Below are 20,849 nucleotides of genomic sequence, written 5' to 3'. Positions count from 1 at the left end.
AAAAACTTTGAAACTATTGAATTTTTCAAATAGATTAGTGTGTCATCTGCGTACAGTTATATACGTTCTTCCCATTGCCCAATATTCCATCCCTAAATTGTAGGGTGACGCCTAATATCGTAGTCCAATTTTAGGTAAATTTTTAGTTGTTGGGGGTCACTGACTCCAGCAAACAAGACTATTGCTCTGTAAGCCTATAATTCTATTGTTACTTTTATTACTTATCTTTTTGTTCAGGCCTCTCATATTCATCTTCCTGGGTTGCTAGGTAAATTGGACCCTAGTAACCAGACAGCTGATTGAATTCCAAACTGCTGAACAAAAAGCCAATTAATTTTATAGGTTATGTACCCCTTTAAAAAAATGCTGCAAAGGGTTGCCATTATAAGGAGGGAGACAATCATCCCAAAATATCGTTGTTTTTATTCATTCTACTTTATGCACTTCTACTCCACGCAGAGCACGTTTTGTTAATAAATAGATATATATATAAAAGCAGCAAGTAAGTTGCAGGTAATACCTAGTCCCTTTGTAAAATGTATAATGAAGCAATAGAATTGTTAATGAATCAGATAAAATTGAGCATAGGACTGGCCAGATATGGGATGACTTTGACGTAGTTGGCCAGCTTAAATATATTGCAATATATGGACAAACTATCCCTGTTTTGTTTAAAGGGTAAGTCATTTTTTAGTAGCAGTATGCACATAATGTCGCTGTCTTAAATATATTGATAATGGGTTGAGTGCAGAGGACTCTTGGATTTGACTATATGTATTTTGTGGTCACAGCCTCATTGCACCCCCGCCTAATGGTTTTAAAAAATAGTGGTGAGCACAACTTTCCCTTGTTTGTTATAGTTTATACAGGAGCAGTGACCAGCTCCATGTTGTAGCTCCCACCCCTCCCAGCTATAGTCAGGTGATCCCACTGGTGTCTAATAAAAGGGCAGCCAAGTTTGGGAGGTTTACTTTGAAAGCAGCAAGTTAAGTTGCAGGTAATACCTAGTCCCTTTGTAAAATGTATAATGAAGCAATAGAATTCTTAATGAATCAGATAAAATTGAGCATAGGACTGGCCAGATATGGGATGACTTTGACGTAGTTGGCCAGCTTAAATATATTGCAATATATGGACAAACTATCCCTGTTTTGTTTAAAGGGTAAGTCATTTTTTAGTAGCAGTATGCACAAAATGTCGCTGTCTTAAATATATTGATAATGGGTTGAGTGCAGAGGACTCTTGGATTTGACTATAGAGATATATATATATATATATATATATATATATATATATATATAAAACCAGCTGGAAACATCAGATGTCTCTTCTCTGCTCACTAATTTCATTTCCTAAGCACGAAAATATAAGAGAACATTGCTTCTCTTGAGAAATGAAGTTTCGACCAACTACAGACAATCCTGGCAAAATGAACAGTAGGTGGCGCTGTTGTTTCATATTCACTTTATTATTCGTGTACAAACTGCCGTCTATCTTAAACACTAGAACACACGTTTTGATGTCAATAGTAAGAGAGTTCTGAGCAAATTGAAAAAGCAAATGTTAGAGAGTTCTAATACAGTGAAATCAAAAGATGATCTCAGCAGCCGTCAAGCTGAATGTTCCGGGAAAGGAGGGATTTTGGGATATGATTCAATAGACCAACTGCAACTATTCCAAAACTGCTGCTCGGTGTATTGGCTGGAGACATATGCCATAAAGCAAGTCAACTATTAGTGGGTGCCCCGTGGGTTACACTTGTTCTGGAACCAAAAACAAAAGTGAGTTTTGGGTTCTGGGTGCTGTTGTCCCTTCCCCAGCGTCGGTCATTAACCTTAATTCTATGGAGATGTTTTTAAAGAAAAACCAATTCTCCAATTGGCTCACTGTTGTGTGTGACAGTCTGTGGCCTCTCCAGCAATACCAGTCCTCTCTGTATAATCATGTCCAGATGGAAATCTTGCTTCCACAATGCAGCCGTGCAACAGGAGACCAGTGGCATCCATATTCAGAGAAATTACAGAAAGATCCCTTATACAGAAAAGCCCAGGTCCTGAGCATGTTGGATAAGGATTCAGTTCGGAATTCTGCCTTTTTCAGACGGATTCCGATTCGGCTGAATCAAATCGGAATCCATAATTTGCATATGGAAATTAGGGGGTGGGGGGGAATTATGTGACTTTTTGTCAAAAAACAAGGAAAATAAATTAGTATTATGGCTGCCCCCATGGTTACACAGCAGCTTGTTTATATAAACTATAGTAGTACTTATCTGTTATCTACTGTGTATCCTGTGCTTGAATGGCTGCCCCCAGGGCTACACAGCAGCTTGTTTATATAAACTATAGTAGTACTATCTGTTATCTACTGTGTATCCTGTGCTTGAATGGCTGCCCCCAGGGCTACACAGCAGCTTGTTTATATAAACTATAGTAGTACTATCTGTTATCTACTGTGTATCCTGTGCTTGAATGGCTGCCCCCATGGCTACACAGCAGCTTGTTTATATAAACTATAGTAGTACTTATTTGTTATCTACTGTGTATCCTGTGCTTGAATGCCTGCTTATTTTCTGAAACGTTCCTACTTAGTGAAAATAACAGACCTTCATAGAGTTACTGTATAGGAACCTTGTACAGCAGCCCTTGTGCTCTTCTATTGCACCGCTGCCGTATGGGACCTGTTATCCAGAATGCTCGGGACCTGGCGTTTTCTAGATAAGGGGTCTTTCCATAATCTGGAACTTCATACATTCTTGTAAACATGAAATAAACCCAATAGGCTGGTTTTGCCTCCAATAAGGATTAATTATATCTTAGTTGGGATCAAGTACAAGCGACTGTTTTATTATTACACAGAAAAAGAAAATGTTTAAATATTTGGATTATTTGATTATAATGGAGTCTATGGGAGACGGGCTTTCAGTAATTTGGAGCTTTCTAGATAATGGGTTTCCGGCTAATGGATCCCATACCTGCTGAGCATTGTTTTGCTTTTTTTTTTTTTTGCAAAGTGTTCCCTTTGGGCACCCGTATCACCGGTACAAGAGGGTGGAGGAGACCAGAGAGCAGTTTTATAGAAGAAAACAATGAGACAAATGGAAAAAGAAATGGTTTAATAACAGAGAACCATCATGTTAAAAACATCCATGAAGATGTGAGTTATACACCTTTATGTACAGTGTCTGCCAGAAAATCATAAAAAAAAAACATTCCAACAACACAAATGAAAATAATTATATTAAGACAAAACCATAGGTTAGGATTTGGAATCATTGTTGCCATGGAAACGTACAAAAATGTTCTATAGACACGTCCCAATGAGGCAGTTGTCTCATATATCCCCAACGACCAACTGCTGTCCCTTGATAAAAGGTACAATAACATTTTATAAAACATGAGCAACATCAATGCTTTTTTATTGGCTTAACAGAATATTGTTATAATACACAAAAGCCATGAATATCTTGTAAATTAAATCCTTATAAACAAAGAGTTCTGATGTCATCAGTTATAAACGGTGAGTAGTGATGTCATTTGTCACATGACTCACTGAAACTTGTGTATTATAATAAATAAAGTACCCCCTGTTGCAAAATATAAGGATATTAGAAGTTACCTTGGAGTTCCATGACCTGTATTATATGGTCATGGAACTCCTCAGTAACTTATAATATCCTTATATTTTACAAAAGGGGACACTTTATTCACTATATAATGTTGTAGTAGTGATGTCAGAACTGAGAGATTATAGTATAGGGAATACGATGGAGGTCAGTTTTACCTTTGCTTCTCCTTAAACAGGGAATTCTAAGGAGAAAACAATATCATCATAACTCATGTATTATTAAGAATAAAATGTACCCCAACTAGAATTTATAAGGATATTTATTCACCTATATATTGACCTATAGAAAGGCACAGGTCATCACTGAGTTCTATCTATATCATTTACAGTACGGAGTTCATCAGGCCGGAAATTCACCTCCAGGGCATAACAATCCCATAGCTCTCCCTGTCCAATGTGAGTAACATACAAATTCCATATCTCTAGCAAATGGAAAGTCCAAGGAGGGTTGATGCCGAGGATGCAGGGAGTTGTAGTTTATGGGTCATGGGCTGACTAGCCCAAATATACCCCTCAACGCAGATCTGTAAATGTGTCGCTAACAAACTCATGGAATAAACACAATTCTGTCTAGTTATAGCGAATATAAAGAGCCCAAAATATTTATGGCACGTTACATGGCAGCCTCCAAATAGAGCGAACCCCTCCCCCCACACACACAATATAATAAGTACCCCCTTTTACTGGAAGGTACATGGAAGCAAGAGAAAGTGCCCAATGAGATACAATGTCGGGACAACACATGAGCAATGGTAATACTTAGCATCACTATATGATTCATCATTCTGAAATAAGAAACTTTCTAAATACAATCAATTAAATAGTCTGCATTGTTTCTGAACTAATAAATTTCCTCTCTCAGTTACAGTTAGATCCAATATATCTTATAGGGGGGCTCCTTTCCTAGCAGATGAATTAGAGCTCACTCAAATAACAGATTCCAGTACAAACAAAATGTAACAAAATAACTGCCTTTTGCACAAATTCTGCATGTAGAGAGACATGATGTCTGGTGAGTTTAATAGAGTGACCTCTAATACATCTTCTAGGCAAAAGGAGCCCCCCTATAAGATATATTGGATGTAACTGTCAGTGAATATCTGACACCCAACTGCTGCATGAAGACAGAATGAAGAGAAACAGATGCAGAGAGAGGAATATTGAAGATAAACTTGATTATTTCAGAAACAATGCAGAATATTTAGTTGATTCTATTTAGAAAGCTTCTTATTTCAGTAAGATGAAGCTTATTTTCCATTTTCATTGTCACGTTAGTTCCCCTTTAAGGTATGTACACCCGGTGTCTGTGATGCATTGGGTAAGTACATTCACCAGGAACAGTACAGCAAATCTCAAGAGTTTAATGAACTCAATTTACCCAAAGTGTCCCACTGCAGTGATTGAAAAACTGTGCTGTTACCATGGCTACAGCCCTATTGTATAAAATGTGATCAATGTTAACTCAAGGATTGCTGTGTGGTTGCAGAACAATGTCCTGAAAATATCCATCCTATTGTCCGTATCAGATTGGGGGTCCTACAGAGAACCTGACATCCAGAGCCCACTTGCACAATAATTAGAGGGGAGACCCAACAGTATAGATGTTATATATAGACTAATGGTGGAAATCAGATAGACTAATGGGAATTTCAGCAGGTTGCTAATAACAGTTACACTATAGGATTGTAACACAATCATGTTATGTTATATCACGAGGAATAATGTACCGTCTCCTAAATGATAGAAATCAGGGGTGTCCAAACTATAGGACTCCTTCCAGGCAGTTTTAAATCACCTTGGGGGGGGGGGGAAGAGACAGACCCCAGGTTGGACATTTCTAATTGAAGGAATTTCCTTTGGTTCAAGTACCTTTAGAAATAAAATGAGTTAAAGGCATAGGCCGGCCTTTGGTGGGGTGCTTTATCCCGGCATATAAACTGCAGAAAGATACAGCACAGGCCAACAGGTTACCTACATCCAGGCTCATTTACACTACTACTGAACTATTGTACATGATTTGTCCCAGATGAATGAATATTATAAAAGATATTAAAAATAATCATAACCTGTATGAAGGCACATCATGTCCAATCTTGTCTTTTTTTCTATGATTTCTAATATCCTAATAAAAAAATCCCATCAATAACCAGTAAAATATCAGGGCTTAGTGATGTCATCTGTTATATTGGTGCACAGTCACTGTATTATAAGAATATCACACCCCTGCTTTATAAGCTTATCATCTAGAGGAGGGGATCACTACACCCTACTAAAATGAACATTAGGGGGCGCACAATCCCGCGTGTCGCACAATCCCACGTGTTGCACATTGCTGGCAGTTGGGCCAGGAAGCTTGTCAGTTTGCAAATAAAATAAAAACAAATGTAATATACACAGAATGAAAACACCAAACAGAAGGGTATAAAAGCTCAGGATTAAACGATCATGTGAGAAGTGAATTCCTATGATGAGTAACGACAGGTTCTTCTTGATCAGGACAGTGGAATATTCCCCAGTGCAAAGAGCAGGACACCCAATCCTCCACTTTCATTTGTATTGTTTGCATTCAATCCAACACAACTCCTTGATTCAAGGAAGGAAAAGTGTGGAATCTCCCCAGTCCTGAGGCTTTACTAGCAGTTTCTCAGAAAAAAGACGGGGCTCGAGATCTCGGGACTTCAGAAATAAACTTCCCCTTGAGAAATGAAGGCCACTTTTCTCTCTGCGTTTAGTTGAAAGCGGAAAAAGAAGAAAGAGAGAAAAAGACACAATAAACATGAGAAAGCAGAGAGACATTAGCAGTTAGCTAGCAACGCTGGAGTCAGAACATGCAGGGGTTAAAAGGGGCAGTTAGGGATGGCAGTGGTTAAGGATGGCAGATTGCAATATAAATCAAAGGCAAAAAAGGACATTATCATTAAATAACTTGAATTTTTATTTTATCAAACCTAAAATTCTACATACGCACATTGGCGTAGGCAGCAGGAGTCAGCAACTTGCAACTGTACAGATGTCTCAGCCCACAGCTAAAGGTTAAGTGGCTCTAGCTATTGGCAACAACAGTGTCACCTGCAGGTGTTTATGGCCTACTGGCTACAGTCATCTGAAAATTAATTTCCTGAGATAAGATCCATCTCGTAATGTTGTTCTGTCGATAGACCCTAACCCAAACACCAGACAACTCATCTCTGCTCACTAAATTAATTTTCTAAGCAGAACAGTATCACAAGACCCTTCTTTTCACAGGATATTCATTTTCAGCTGACTGTGGCCAGTTGGCTAAAAAACAAAATTGCAAATATCTTGAAGACTAGGGGAAAATAAACGACTGTACATGGCTAAAGTGTTTAGAAGAAGAGCTCTCTGAGCATTTTCAGAGTGTTCACATTTTCTTTTCATTACAGCTTTATGTGTAGAATTCATGGACATGCGAGATACAGATTTGTTTGCCGCATCTGAATCATCCTCAATAAAACGACAATAAACTTGTAATCATATCTATATCTACAGTAATACCTGAGCTAACTTTGCAACAGACGGCATTTGTAAGTCTGGATGGTGTAGAGAATGGGGCCATTGTTAAAACTACACCTGCACTTTTTCCAGAAGGCAGCAGTAACAATACAGGTCTGGGATCTGTTATCCGAAACCTGTTATCCAGAAAGCTCCAGATTTCCCATAGACTCCATTTTAATAAAACAATCCAAATTTAGAAAAAAAAAAAATTCTGTGTAATAATAAAACAGTAGCTTGTACTTGATCCCAACTAAGATATAATTAATCCTTATTGGAAGCAAAACCAGCCTATTGGCTTTATTTAATGTTTATATGTTTTATTTGGCTGAAGCTATGGAGATCTAAATTATGGAAAGATCCATTATCTGGAAAACCCCAGGTCACAATAATTTTGGATAACAGATCCCATAGCTGTACGCATAAATCAGCATATACCGATATAGCCAACTAGTATGCTTATACAGAGCATATGAATGACAGTTATATTGTAATAATATCCCTTTTGAAAAAATGATATCAAAAGAAAGAAATTACAGGTATGTATTCACAGCCTGAGGGCCAATATAAATGACTTAACAGCCAGGCAAAACATCCTATAAAATATGAGCAAGTGCCAATATAGTTTTATTGTCAATAATGAAACAACTGTTAAAAAGCCAACAGAAAAGTCCATCCTTGTCACGTGTACCGCTCCTCATTAAAACTTATTTAGTACAAGAAATAATGAACTTATTAAAACATATGGCTAATAGCAGAAGTTTGGATGGATTGAAGCTTGGTTATTATGATATGAACATACGTTATTCCCTGTATTATTGATTATTATAACCCCAAGGTATCACTCCTATAAGACATAACATAAACCCAAATGGAATTAGTCACTATGAAGTCATATATAAGTCTATAAGTTATAATAAATAACAATTCTCAGGCTGAATGGCTACAACCAAGTCTTCTGCCAAAATTACAAGACACCATCTTGCCTGCTTGTTTATGAACCAATTGGTCAATCACTGGCCTGTTGTTTTTAATCCTGCTCTGATTGGTTTAGAGCAGGGATCCCCAACCTTTTGAATCTGTGAGCAACATTCAGAAGAAAAAGGAGTTGGGGAACAACAATAGCATGAAAAATGTTCTTGGGGTGCCAAATAAGTATTGTGATTGGCCATTTGGTAGCCCCTATGTGGATTAACAACCTACATTGAGGCTCTGTTTGACCATAAACCTGGTTTTTATACAACCAAAACTTGCCTCCAAGCCTGGAATTAAAAAATAAGCTCCTGCTTTGGGAGCAACATCCAAGGGGTTGGAGAGCAACATGTTACTCTCAAGCTACTAGTTCTGGATCACTGGTTTAGGGGATCAAAATGTGCACAGCCAACTTGGGGTTGATCACTTCAAAGTAAATTCTGGATGGCTGATATATCAATCACACATCGGGGCAGATTTATTAAGGTTTGTAAATTCGAATTTTTGAGTTGGATTTTTGGTCAAAACTCACAAATTCGAGTTGAGAATAAGCCAAATTCGAGATTTATCATACCTGGACCTAGGGAACAACTCTAATTCAAATATTCGCAACCTTAAACCTACCGAGTTCATGTAGAAGTCAATGAAGTCCAGTAACCCATTGAAGATGTTAATAGCCTTCATGACATTCAAGTTTTTTTTAGGAGAAAAAAGTCTGAGTTTAGTCTAATTCGATTCGGGTTTTTAGGTCGGTAATATTCTTCAAGTTTTAGACATTCAAGTTTTTTCTTAAATAATAATAATACTTAACATCTTGATCTATAAATAAACAGACTATTACTTAATGACTCCAGTCCAGCTTAGTGTACTGTACAGCTTCCATATTACATATATTTGTCTAATAAACATGTATTGAGTCTTTAGCAGCAATTAGAAGCGGGAAATGCAGGCAAGCGAGGGGGCTTTGTTATTCATGCACAGGGCGCAGGGTTGTTAGCCTTTTGTAAATGAGATCACATCATCCTCATTTACAACATGGGCAAAAACTCACCAACTGGGATATCACTTGAAATGGGTGGCTAAATTAAGGGGTTTGCTGCTCCCTAGACCTGCTTTTTGAAAGCCTGACTTCTTGTGTTGCATCCACATCTGCAGGAGAAAAGCAGCTTTAGTTACATTGCCTTTTGTCGTGATTTCCAGACTCATGAGCTTGTGTCACATTCCTTCCACTACAATAAATCCCTACGTAATCTTGTGTTAAAAGCAGCAAAACAAATTCATGGGACTGATGGATTTGTACAAGGCATAGGCTGAATGAATTGTCTACAGTCCGACCTAAACGGCTGCACATACAATTCAAATGCCCCTAAAATTAAATTGAAAATTGACCGCTTCCCCCTTGCATTAGCAAAGAGATTTTTCGAGAGCAAAGTACCTCTCATTCATTCTATATACATCTTGGGGGTGCACCAAACCCAAGAGTTGGGATCCAACCAAATCCTAGCGCTTTATTTGCAGTATTCCAACTTTGCAGACTAGTAAAGTGTTCAGCCGCACTGAAACCAAACCCGTAGGAGGTTATTTATCAAAATCCGAATTTATCTCACTATTTGACCAAATCCGCCAAGACTTTTCCCCTATTTATCATTATTCCAGAGAAATTATTATGCAGGAAAAGTATCTATAATATTGTAAAAAAAAATCCTTATCCGCGACTTTTTAGGATTTTACGCCCAAATACTGCTACTTTTTCAGAAACCAAGCACAAATCAGGATCTCTAGGAGACATCTGCCATTGACTTCTACATGAACACTGGCAGGTCTGAGTTGGAGTACTTTTTTATTCAGGCTTTTAACACTATCAGGGTGTAATAAATCACGAAAAATTCACTTTTTTTTTTCTATGAAGACATTGTGGTTTTACCCTTTCAAAGTTCAACTAGAAAAAAACGGATTTTGATAAATAACCCCCTTAAATTCACGTGACTTTGAAGCTCTGGAAAACGTAATGCAGTCATTTTTGGTAATTTTCTATTGTTCTCAAATTAAATATGGAAGTTCAGGATCTTTTGTATTTAATATTTGGCCAAATGAAATGACGGATTTGACACACACAAGTTTAATCTATAACTTGAACTAACAACTTGAAGAATTGTTGTGATTTTGTTGATGTACGAGTGGCAGTTGTTTGTATGAGAATTTACTTTCAAATTTCAAATAAATCACAAGACGGATTCCCTGTGTGGCTCCACCGTTATTTCCAATGCTTACTTGTTGCTAAGGTGGAAAATCCCTAGCAAGCAAATAATCTGTTTATTTTCCAGTCTGGAGAGACATGGAACAAAAAGCTGAAAAACTAAAAAAAAATCACCAAAATGGAAAATAAAAAATGAAGACCAGTAGTCAAACCATCACGTGTGTATATTCTGTTTTGCTGGGGGACTGTAGCCCTGCCAGGAGTTTAATTCTGACTCCAGCTCCTTGTACAGGCTGAAAAACATACAAATTGGTGTGGGCTCCATATTTACCGTATATACTCGAGTATAAGCCGTCGCGAGTATAAGCCGAGGTACCTAATTTTACCTCCAAAAACTGGGAAAGCTTATTGACTCGAGAATAAGCCGAGTATAAGCCTAGGGTGAGAAATGCAGCAGCTTCTGGTAAGTTTCAATCAAAAAATTTAGGGTTTCTGCTCCCATTGGAGGTGCCGGCGTCTCGTTTTTGGATGCCGACGACCATTCTTGGATGCCGGCGACTATTCTTGGAGACTATTCTTGGGCCAGCAACTATTCTTGGACGCCGGCGACCATTTTTGCGCTTGACCCGAGTATAAGCCAAGGTAGAGTTTTTCAGCATATTTTGGGGGCTGAAAAACTCGGCTTATACTCGAGTATATACGGTAAATGATATATAAAAGTCAGGACATAGCAAGCCTATCATGCAACAAATCCTATAGAAACTATCAGCCCAATACCAAACCAGTGGCACTCAATAGTTGCCTCTAGTTTATAAGAACATTTGCCAAAAAACGGTATTTACAAATAAATGTGCACAAGAACAACAACGACAAAAAGTCCAGTTTTCTAACTTCCTATGTGATTCTCTGTCCTATAAACATAATCTGTGGAAGATGAACTTGGACATGAATAGTCACGTTCTTTTTAAGCTTTATTGAAATGAACTGAACCCATTGGACCCTCTATAAAAAGGTTATTCTGTAACAAAACTTTGGGAGGGGGCGGTACTCCTGTGCAACAATAAACATGGCCATGAATTAACCAAACTACTTGTAGGAAAAAAATTATCAACGAGAAATGACAAATCAGGTAGACAATGTTTCAAGGCACATTCCATTCTATGTATAATAAATAGACATTTAAAGAATACTGGTGACTTCATTGTACAGTGAAGTTTTGAAGAATCCCGAAAACTTGATTGTTCAATATATTTGGATCGGCTGACTAACAGTATGAAGTATCTGAAACACAGGGCTCCAGGCTGATCAATGGCCCTAAGACAAAAAATCTAAGTGTTTACTGGTCATCAGAACTGGTCAATGATCCCATCCTCCACCACAAAAGAAAAATTTTGGGGTAGAGGTCACCTTTGAAGCCGATGTATATTTCCCTTCACCCAAAGGTCCTTCTTGAGTATTAGTTTTAGGTAATAAGAACTGTAAAGGGCAATGTTGAATAATATTTACACACAGCCATACTCATACCAAATACTTTGATTATCTTCAGTCACTGATAATGAGATTTCTGCTTCCTTATCTGAAGGACACTGGACAACAGGGCAGGCACAATCATCTCTCGGAACACTTTGAAGGCCACTTTTTGACAAAGGAGGATCAGAAATGTCACTGTTGGTGGTGGTAGCAACTGAAAATGCACAATGGCAACTTGCTGGCAAGCCACTGATACTGCTCACTAAATCAGTGTTAAGTGACAAACAGGGAAAGGACATGCACAGGGCTGTGTAGGATACCATGTTGGAAACTTCTGATGTTTTTATTGGGTTCTGGAGTGTGGAAGAAGAATCTGGTTGCTTGGTACTCTCTTTACCTAACTCATCTAACTTACATACATGTGACCCATTTCTGTCACCCCCATCAAAGCCCTTGGCATGAAGACAAGGCGGCTGTTTGACTATACAGTACTCACTCGATAAACAGGGCGCGTCCTCTGCTGTGGGTGATGGATCAACTGATACAGGTGACCTATTGTCTTTGGATAAAAAATCATGGATACTTGTCCTCCGAGTAGTCCCCTCTGCAGTAGAGATCACACTGCTCGCACGAGGTAACGTTGCATATGGATTGGAATCTTTTGTGTGTGTCTGGGAGAACACTGTCCCATCTCCCATAGCAGAGCTTCCATCTAAGGACTGTGAATTGACCAGTTCAGGGAAGGTAAAACGAGAGCTCTCCGTTTTCCGTAAATTGGGTCTCACGCACTGTTCTGGTTTGGCAGATTTCCGATCCAGTGTCCGTGATATGCCGGGAGAGAGCAGTGTAGGAGACTGAAATCCCGCAGACTCGGCAGAACTAGAAAGGCTTCTCATAACTTCATCTAACAGGTTTTCCTGACTTCCAGAACGAATCTGTACAAAGGTAATAACCAGGATTACAGAGAGGTACAGGAATAAATTTAAAGGTGGCCATAGACGCACAGATTAAATCGTACAAAACTAATTTTCGTACAATATTTGGTACGTGTATGGTGGGAAAAGAGCCGACCAATATCAGCAGAAGACTTTGGTTGGCTCGTCAATCAGGCTGGACAGAAAAATTTGATCGGGTGTCCAAACATCGGCCATTGTTAGTGCTGAATCATCAGATACAGGTAGAATTCTATTGTTTCTATATGTATATCTGACTATTCAGCTCTTCAAGTGTATATTGAAACTAACGATCTTTCTTCGATAGATCTTTTCCAAGAAAGATCAGAATTATTACGTCTATGGCCACCTTTAGATTTACTGCAGACAGCCTGATCTAATCTACTTTTAGCCCTTTAAATGCTTGACAGCCTGTAAGGTAAACATCAAGTAAAAATGTACTTTTAGTCTCTTGTAGACAGAATTAATCCAGGTAAATGCAAATTACCCTTTTCCTACGATATTGTGGGCCAAACTTCGTCAAGCAGTCAGCTTCTACTAACTTGGTACAGTCTCATGGAATAAAAAATCCAATTAATTTCCAACTCACCTGGCTTACAGTCAACTTGTTGCTTTCCTCTAAAAATTGTTTGAGTGAAACCCTTTCACTTCCGGGGGACCCAAGGTTCATCTTAGACTGGAGCGAGGTTTCTGGTGTGTCCCCTAGTTTAAGCCTCAGCATGGGACTAGATACTGCAGACTTTTTTAAACGATGACCAAGGTAAGGGACTGGGCTCCCATTGCCATTCAGTGGTTCACTTTCCTGATGCAGGCTGAAACCTCCACCAATGTGGCTGTGGGACCTGATCTGTGAAGCTACCACTCCTGTTTTGGAACAAATAAGATTTATTTATAAAGAGTAGGTACAAAACTTCCTTTTATACAAAGACCAAACGTCTACAAAAACATACCATTCAGTAAGCATTGAGAATCATTCATTAAACATTGAGAAGTCCATCCAGAAGACTAAAGCTTCCACTATTGACCAATCTTCCCCTAGGAGAAGCCCCAAGATGGCAATGGAAAAAGTAACTCCTCCCAAACTAATGAATACAGTAAATAGGGTGCTACCCATGTGACCGATGAGGAATATTTTTAGGAATTCTTGCAGGTCTTTGTGTCACATGACTCATTGTGACTCACCGAGGGTTTCACGATTGGCTTTATATTGCTCAGTAAACGCTAAAAGCCTCTTGTATATTGTTCCTACCACTGTAAAATATATTATAATCATCTCAGATTCTCTTGATGTGCATAGAAGTGCTGTCAACAGTGAAGTTCCTTTATATGGCTAAACCCCTTATACAGTACTACTATAGTTTACTACATTACTCCTTTTCTGTCTTTCACAGCTACAAGTAGTAACACTGTAAGCCATGGACATTGTATTGCCTTGATTGGTCTAACTGAATTTTTATGTACAGGTTTCGGACCTGTTATCCAGAATGCTGTGTTGATATTGGGCACCAAACTATTCAGTAGGCCCCTGGCATTCTTCATTAATGATGCAGCATAGTACTTAAAGATATGAGGGAGATAAGATGCAATTTTTTTAGTATTTAGTAAAAACCACTAACTTTGGCAAAGCTTTGCAGTTTGAGGTACAAATAAACATTTACTGTTTTGGAGTTTGTTATAATGTGTTCCTCTGGGGTCAATGTACGGTTAGGGCCCTATTTCTCCTGCAGAAAACTGCCATTGCGCTGCTGTGGGTTTATGATCAATAAAAGTCAGGAGACCACCTTAATGTTCGATTTTCAAACATGACACCTTAAAATGTTTAGGTCTGGAATCAAGAATTCTGCAGGTGTTATCAATTTGCTGCAACATATCACACTGCAAGAAATGCAGTTTTGGAATAATGATGTGCAAAAACATTAGTATGACTCTCAAAATTCTTTATTGATAATTGTTATCTTGTACAGTAAGTTAAAAAAAGGTGGTACTAAGCTGTTGGAGTATGTTTTCCATATATATATATATATATATATATATATATATATAATACACAAAAGCTATGAATATCCTGTAAATTATATCCTTATAAACGGTGAGTTCTGATGTCATCAGTTATAAACGGTGAGTTCTGATGTCATTTCTGTCACATGACTCACTGAAATTTGTGTATTATAATAAATAAAGTACCCCCAGTTGTAAAATATGAGGATATTAGAAGTTACCTCGGAGTTCCATGACCTGTATAAAAACACTAGGCCTTCGGCCTCGTACTTTTATATGGTCATGAAACGCCTCGGTAACTTATAATATCCTTATATTTTACAAGAGGGGGTACTTTATTCACTATATATAGATAGATAATAATAGGATATATCTTCTTTGCATATCCCTTTTTAAGGACACAGCAGTGTAAGAGGGTATGGCTTGTGGTGCTTAGCGCTGTTCAATGAGCAGCAGAATCTCTCCAGTGCTGTATTTAGGTCCAGGACCTAACTGTGCCCCGCCTTGAAGAAGTGACATCACACATAGTGCTGCATGTGACCTGCTTCCGCTAAGCATGACATCACTTCCTCCTTGTTGCCTGATGACCCCCCACCTCCATAGCTGAATTTACACAGGTAGTCCCTGGCAGTGGCTGGGGAGGTTTTTTTTTTTCTTGACTGGCCAATTAGCAGACCCCTTACACTCATTTCTGAGTTTAAAATATTTTATTTGATTTTCATAATAAACAAGTGAAATCTAAATCACAGCAAATGTTATGCAGATAAAGAAAAATACTGCATTCAACACGGTAGGATGTTATTATCAAAAATGTATAACATTTAATGAAGAAATATAGAAAAAACTAACAAAAACTAACTAAAGGTGGCCATACACGGGCCGATAAAAGCTGCCGACAGACCGAGTCGGCATCTTATTGGCCCGTGTATGGGGGCCCCCTACGGGCTTCCCCGATCGAGATCTGGCCCGATCGGATGGGGTTAAAAATCTCGTCGGATCGCGGCCGCATCTGTTCGTTGATGCGGTCCCGCGATCCGACCGCCCGTTTGGCGAACGCTAGGATCCGATCGTTGGGCCCTAGGGCCCACGATCGGATCAGCCCGATATTGCCCACCTCAAGGTGGGCATATCGGAGGGAGATCCGCTCGTTTGGCGACATCGCCAAATGAGCGGATCTATCCGTGTATGGCCACCTTTAACCAGTGGATGTAAATGCAATAAAAAGAAAAGAAAGAAAGAAAAAGCCCGTTATCATCTGGAATGCTGGACTACCCAATAAACATTCATTTTACAATTGAACAAACCAAACTGTCTGACTACTAGTACTGGAGTTGTGGATCTGAAAATAAGGAGACCAAATAAGCCTAAAAGAATCGATGGAATGACTTCCTTTTGTTTTAGCCATTAAGTTGGTTCATATAAGAAATGATGTCCGATAATGAGGGAGACTCTTTTTGTAACCAAGAATTAAATAAAGCTTTCCTGGAAGCAGCTGGAAATAAAGTTGTCAACAATTTACTCTCATGGGAAATAAAATGTATCTTAGGAGTTGAAGACACTCCTTTCTTCACAAAGGCCCAATAGATTTTGCAGCACAGTAGAGCAGACACAATGCAAGAATCTCATCCATGGTTAATATGTAGGTGGCAGCATATCATTTAAATACCAATGTTCTGGGCAGTAAAGTGCTGCTGGGAGTACTTAGGTTTGATTTCAGCCAGGGCACTGCAAGCAGTTTGCATGTTCTCCCCATGCAGGTGTGGGTCTCCTACAGGTTTCCTTCTACATTTCAAAAACCAGTTCTTTAAATTGGTTCTTGATCATATTGAAGTCCATTAGGGTCATTAGATTGTAAGCCTCACTTGGGAGGGGACTGATAAAAAATGAATGACAGAATATCTGTAAAACACATCAGAACAGGTTGGCCCTATTTAAAGTAATAACAGCACCACCGTACTGGAGATGAAGGCTGAAAATGTTCTTTGTGGGTTATGGGGTTCAGCAGCTGGAATAACGCAGAACATATTTTCATCTTGTAACGTTCCAAAAACTTTGGCAAGTGAATCTAAAAGCCGATAAAAAAATTATAGGACTATGCAAAAATGAGAACATTCAGGGCCTACCTGTGACTCCAGGGGCTGAAGCATTATTATTACTATTACTAGAAGAAGTCCTGGCACTATCCAGGCTGGCTGGTCTGGGAGCTGCAGGAGACATCAGAAGACATCAGGAAATATCCGAAGACATCAGGAGACATCAGGAAACATCAGAAGACATCAGGAAACATCAGGAGACATTAGGAGACATCAGGAAACATCAGAAGACATCAGGAAACACCAGGAAACATCAGGAGACATCAGAAGACACCAGGAAACATCAGGAGACATCAGAAGACACCAGGAAACATCAGAAGACATCAGAAGACATCAAAAGACATCAGGAGACATCAGGAAACATCAGAAGACATCAAAAGACATCAGGAGACATCATGAGACATCAGGAGACATCAGGAAACATCAGAAGACATCAGGAAACAGACTTTAGATGATTTACACTCTGCTTCCAGAATACAGGTACATGTGTGTGTATATTATATATATATATATATATATATATATATATATATATATATATATATATATATATATATATATATATATATATACACACATACACGTATAGGTGGGACGTGCTCATTGTCATATGTTAGTTCATTCAGGGGATATTTCCCTGGAAACTCCATAGAAAGGAACCCTAAATACTGAACCAAGCCTTTTAGCCAGGATCTTGGGGTACATGCAGAGAATCTGACTGGGTTACAGCATATAATAGAGATGTCTAAGCCATAAAGCACATACAGAAAACATATTAAATTATACGTATATACTAATATCCCTTACCCAACCTATTGATGGAAGTAAAAGGTAAGAAAGTGTTGCATCCATTTCCCTAGTTATTGTTGGTGTGTAAAAGGGGTAGTTCACCTTTAAGGTAGCTTTTATTATGTTGTAGAACGGCGCGGGGACGGCAGAAGAGAGCGCGGGGACGGCAGAAGAGAGAGCGGGGACGGCAGAAGAGAGAGCGGGGACGGCAGAAGAGAGAGCGGGGACGGCAGAAGAGAGAGCGGGGACGGCAGAAGAGAGAGCGGGGACGGCAGAAGAGAGAGCGGGGACGGCAGAAGAGAGGCGGGGACGGCAGAAGAGAGCGCGGGGACGGCAGAAGAGAGCGCGGGGGACGGCAGAAGAGAGCGCGGGGACGGCAGAAGAGAGCGCGGGGGACGGCAGAAGAGAGCGCGGGGACGGCAGAAGAGAGCGCGGGGACGGCAGAAGAGAGCGCGGGGACGGCAGAAGAGAGCGCGAGGACGGCAGAAGAGAGCGCGGGGACAGCAGAAGAGAGCGCGGGGACAGCAGAAGAGAGCGCGGGGACAGCAGATGAGAGAACGGGGACAGAAGAAGAGAGCGCGGGGACAGAAGAAGAGAGCGCGGGGACAGCAGAAGAGAGCGCGGGGACAGCAGAAGAGAGCGCGGGGAAAGCAGAAGAGAGCGGGGACAGCAGAAGAGAGTGCGGGGACATCAGAAGAGAGAGCGGGGACAGCAGAAGAGAGAGCGGGGACAGCAGAAGAGAGAGCGGGGACAGCAGTAGAGAGCGGGGACAGCAGTAGAGAGCGGGGACAGCAGAAGAGAGCGCGGGGACAGCAGAAGAGAGCGCGGGGACAGCAGAAGAGAGAGCGGGGACAGAAGAAGAGAGCGCGGGGACAGAAGAAGAGAGCGCGGGGACAGAAGAAGAGAGCGCGGGGACAGCTGAAGAGAGAGCGGGGACAGCAGAAGAGAGAGTGGGGACAGCAGAAGAGAGAGCGGGGACAGCAGAAGAGAGAGCGGGGACAGCAGAAGAGAGAGCGGGGACAGCAGAAGAGAGAGCAGGGACAGCAGAAGAGAGAGCGGGGACAGCAGAAGAGAGCTCGGGGACGGCAGAAGAGAGCTCGGGGACGGCAGAAGAGAGCTCGGGGACAGCAGAAGAGAGCTCGGGGACGGCAGAAGAGAGCTCGGGGACGGCAGAAGAGAGCGCGGGGACGGCAGAAGAGAGCGCGGGGACGGCAGAAGAGAGCGCGGGGACGGCAGAAGAGAGCGCGGGGACGGCAGAAGAGAGCGCGGGGACGGCAGAAGAGAGCGCGGGGACGGCAGAAGAGAGCGCGAGGACGGCAGAAGAGAGCGCGGGGACAGCAGAAGAGAGCGCGGGGACAGCAGAAGAGAGCGCGGGGACAGCAGATGAGAGAACGGGGACAGAAGAAGAGAGCGCGGGGACAGAAGAAGAGAGCGCGGGGACAGCAGAAGAGAGCGCGGGGACAGCAGAAGAGAGCGGGGACAGCAGAAGAGAGAGCGGGGACAGCAGAAGAGAGTGCGGGGACATCAGAAGAGAGAGCGGGGACAGCAGAAGAGAGAGCGGGGACAGCAGTAGAGAGCGGGGACAGCAGTAGAGAGCGGGGACAGCAGAAGAGAGCGCGGGGACAGCAGAAGAGAGCGCGGGGACAGCAGAAGAGAGAGCGGGGACAGAAGAAGAGAGCGCGGGGACAGAAGAAGAGAGCGCGGGGACAGAAGAAGAGAGCGCGGGGACAGCTGAAGAGAGAGCGGGGACAGCAGAAGAGAGAGCGGGGACAGAAGAAGAGAGCGCGGGGACAGAAGAAGAGAGCGCGGGGACAGAAGAAGAGAGCGCGGGGACAGCTGAAGAGAGAGCGGGGACAGCAGAAGAGAGAGCGGGGACAGCAGAAGAGAGAGCGGGGACAGCAGAAGAGAGAGCGGGGACAGCAGAAGAGAGAGCGGGGACAGCAGAAGAGAAAGCGGGGACAGCAGATGGGGGACAGCAGGCGACAGTTCTTACCATGCGTTCCAGGCACAGAATAGGAGTCACTTCCTACAGAACGAGCACTTAAATCCTCATAAGAAGCGCCGTCTATAAAACAAGTAGAGGGAGAGTGTTCTTGAAGTCCTATTAGAGCACATGCATTGCTTTATTCAGTGTATGATACAATGTAACACTGATAGGAAGAGTCCTTGGACTAATTCTCTCACTAATAAACTCTTCTCTATCTCCAATTCCATATGAAGCTGTTTAATGTGAGCTATTGGTTCATTTGTTGTTTAATCCCTACATTGGCAAAGCTGCAAAGTAACTGGACTTCACTGGCAAATAATCAACTAACTGCCACATTTTGTGGAGAGACGCCCTGCATGGAAGCAGTGAATATTCAGCCGGAGAATCTGAAGGGCAGCTGTGAAACTAAATAATCAATAGATCATGTGAAAAATCAGGGGAACTTCTTGAAAATCCTTTTGAATCTATAGTTCCCCAGACACTTGCTTTTATTAGATGTTGGCTAGTGAGTTAATAATACATATTTATTAATGGACAAGGAATGGGTTAATTACTGGGGGGGGGGCAAACCCCAGACTCTGGGCCAGCAATGCTCCTATTTACTAAAACATCTGGCCCTGGGTCATTAACGGGGTTGTTCACCTTTAAATGAACTGTTAGTAGGATGTAGAGAGGGATATTCTGAGACAATTTGCTATTGGTTTTCATTTTTTATTATTTATGGCTTTTTAGATTTTTATTCAGCAGCTCTCCAGTTTTCAACTTCAGCCATCTGGTTGCTAGGGTCCAAATTCCCCTAGCAACCAGGCATTGATTTGAATAAGAGACTGGAATATGAATAGGAGAGGCCTGAATAGAAAAAAAAAAAAAAAAAAGAGTAATAAAAAGCAGCAATAACAATACATTTGTAGCCTTACAAAGCAGACCCCCATTTGAAAGCTGGGAAGAGTTTGGAGAAGTCAAATAATTCAAAAAGTATAAAAAAATAATAAAGACCAATTGAAAAGTTGCTTAGAATTGGCTGTAACATACTAAAAGTTAACTTAAAGGTGTCCCTATAAAAAAATCATTGGATAAACGTGTACCCTATATGTGAGGAATAAATACACGGACACACTGGGGGTCATTTATCAACACTGGGCAAATTTGCCCATGGGCAGTAACCCATGGCAACCAATTAAATTGCTGCATTCCTTGTTTTACTTGCAGCTGGTTTTAAAAAGCTACTCACTGATTGGTTGCTATAGGTA

General features: G+C 40.9%; 1 protein-coding gene across 7 annotated transcripts in view; it reads right to left on the bottom strand.

The window, feature by feature from the left end:
• Positions 1-5,667: 5,667 nt before the first annotated feature.
• The window catches only part of ccdc88a.L (coiled-coil domain containing 88A L homeolog), a 117,420-nt gene continuing 102,238 nt past the window's right edge, over positions 5,668-20,849 (bottom strand). For 4 of the 7 annotated variants that reach the window (XM_018262510.2, XM_018262513.2, XM_041562434.1 and 1 more), the window contains 6 exons: positions 19,606-19,677; positions 16,854-16,934; positions 13,322-13,596; positions 12,276-12,714; positions 9,164-9,261; positions 5,668-6,349 (listed from right to left, as the gene is read on the bottom strand). In XM_018262510.2, the coding sequence (XP_018117999.1) occupies positions 9,197-9,261; positions 12,276-12,714; positions 13,322-13,596; positions 16,854-16,934; positions 19,606-19,677 (932 nt within the window). In that variant the 3' untranslated portion in view covers positions 5,668-6,349; positions 9,164-9,196. Of the gene's footprint in view, positions 6,350-8,772; positions 8,791-9,163; positions 9,262-12,275; positions 12,715-13,321; positions 13,597-16,853; positions 16,935-19,605; positions 19,678-20,849 lie in introns of those variants that run through there. The other 3 variants (XM_041562432.1, XM_018262511.2, XM_041562433.1) reach the window with 3 other exon arrangements.

Source organism: Xenopus laevis, chromosome 5L, assembly GCF_017654675.1.
Source record: "Xenopus laevis strain J_2021 chromosome 5L, Xenopus_laevis_v10.1, whole genome shotgun sequence".
Lineage (NCBI taxonomy): Eukaryota > Metazoa > Chordata > Amphibia > Anura > Pipidae > Xenopus > Xenopus laevis.
Note: the sequence above shows the minus strand (reverse complement) of the source record. Positions and strands in the feature narration are given on the sequence as shown.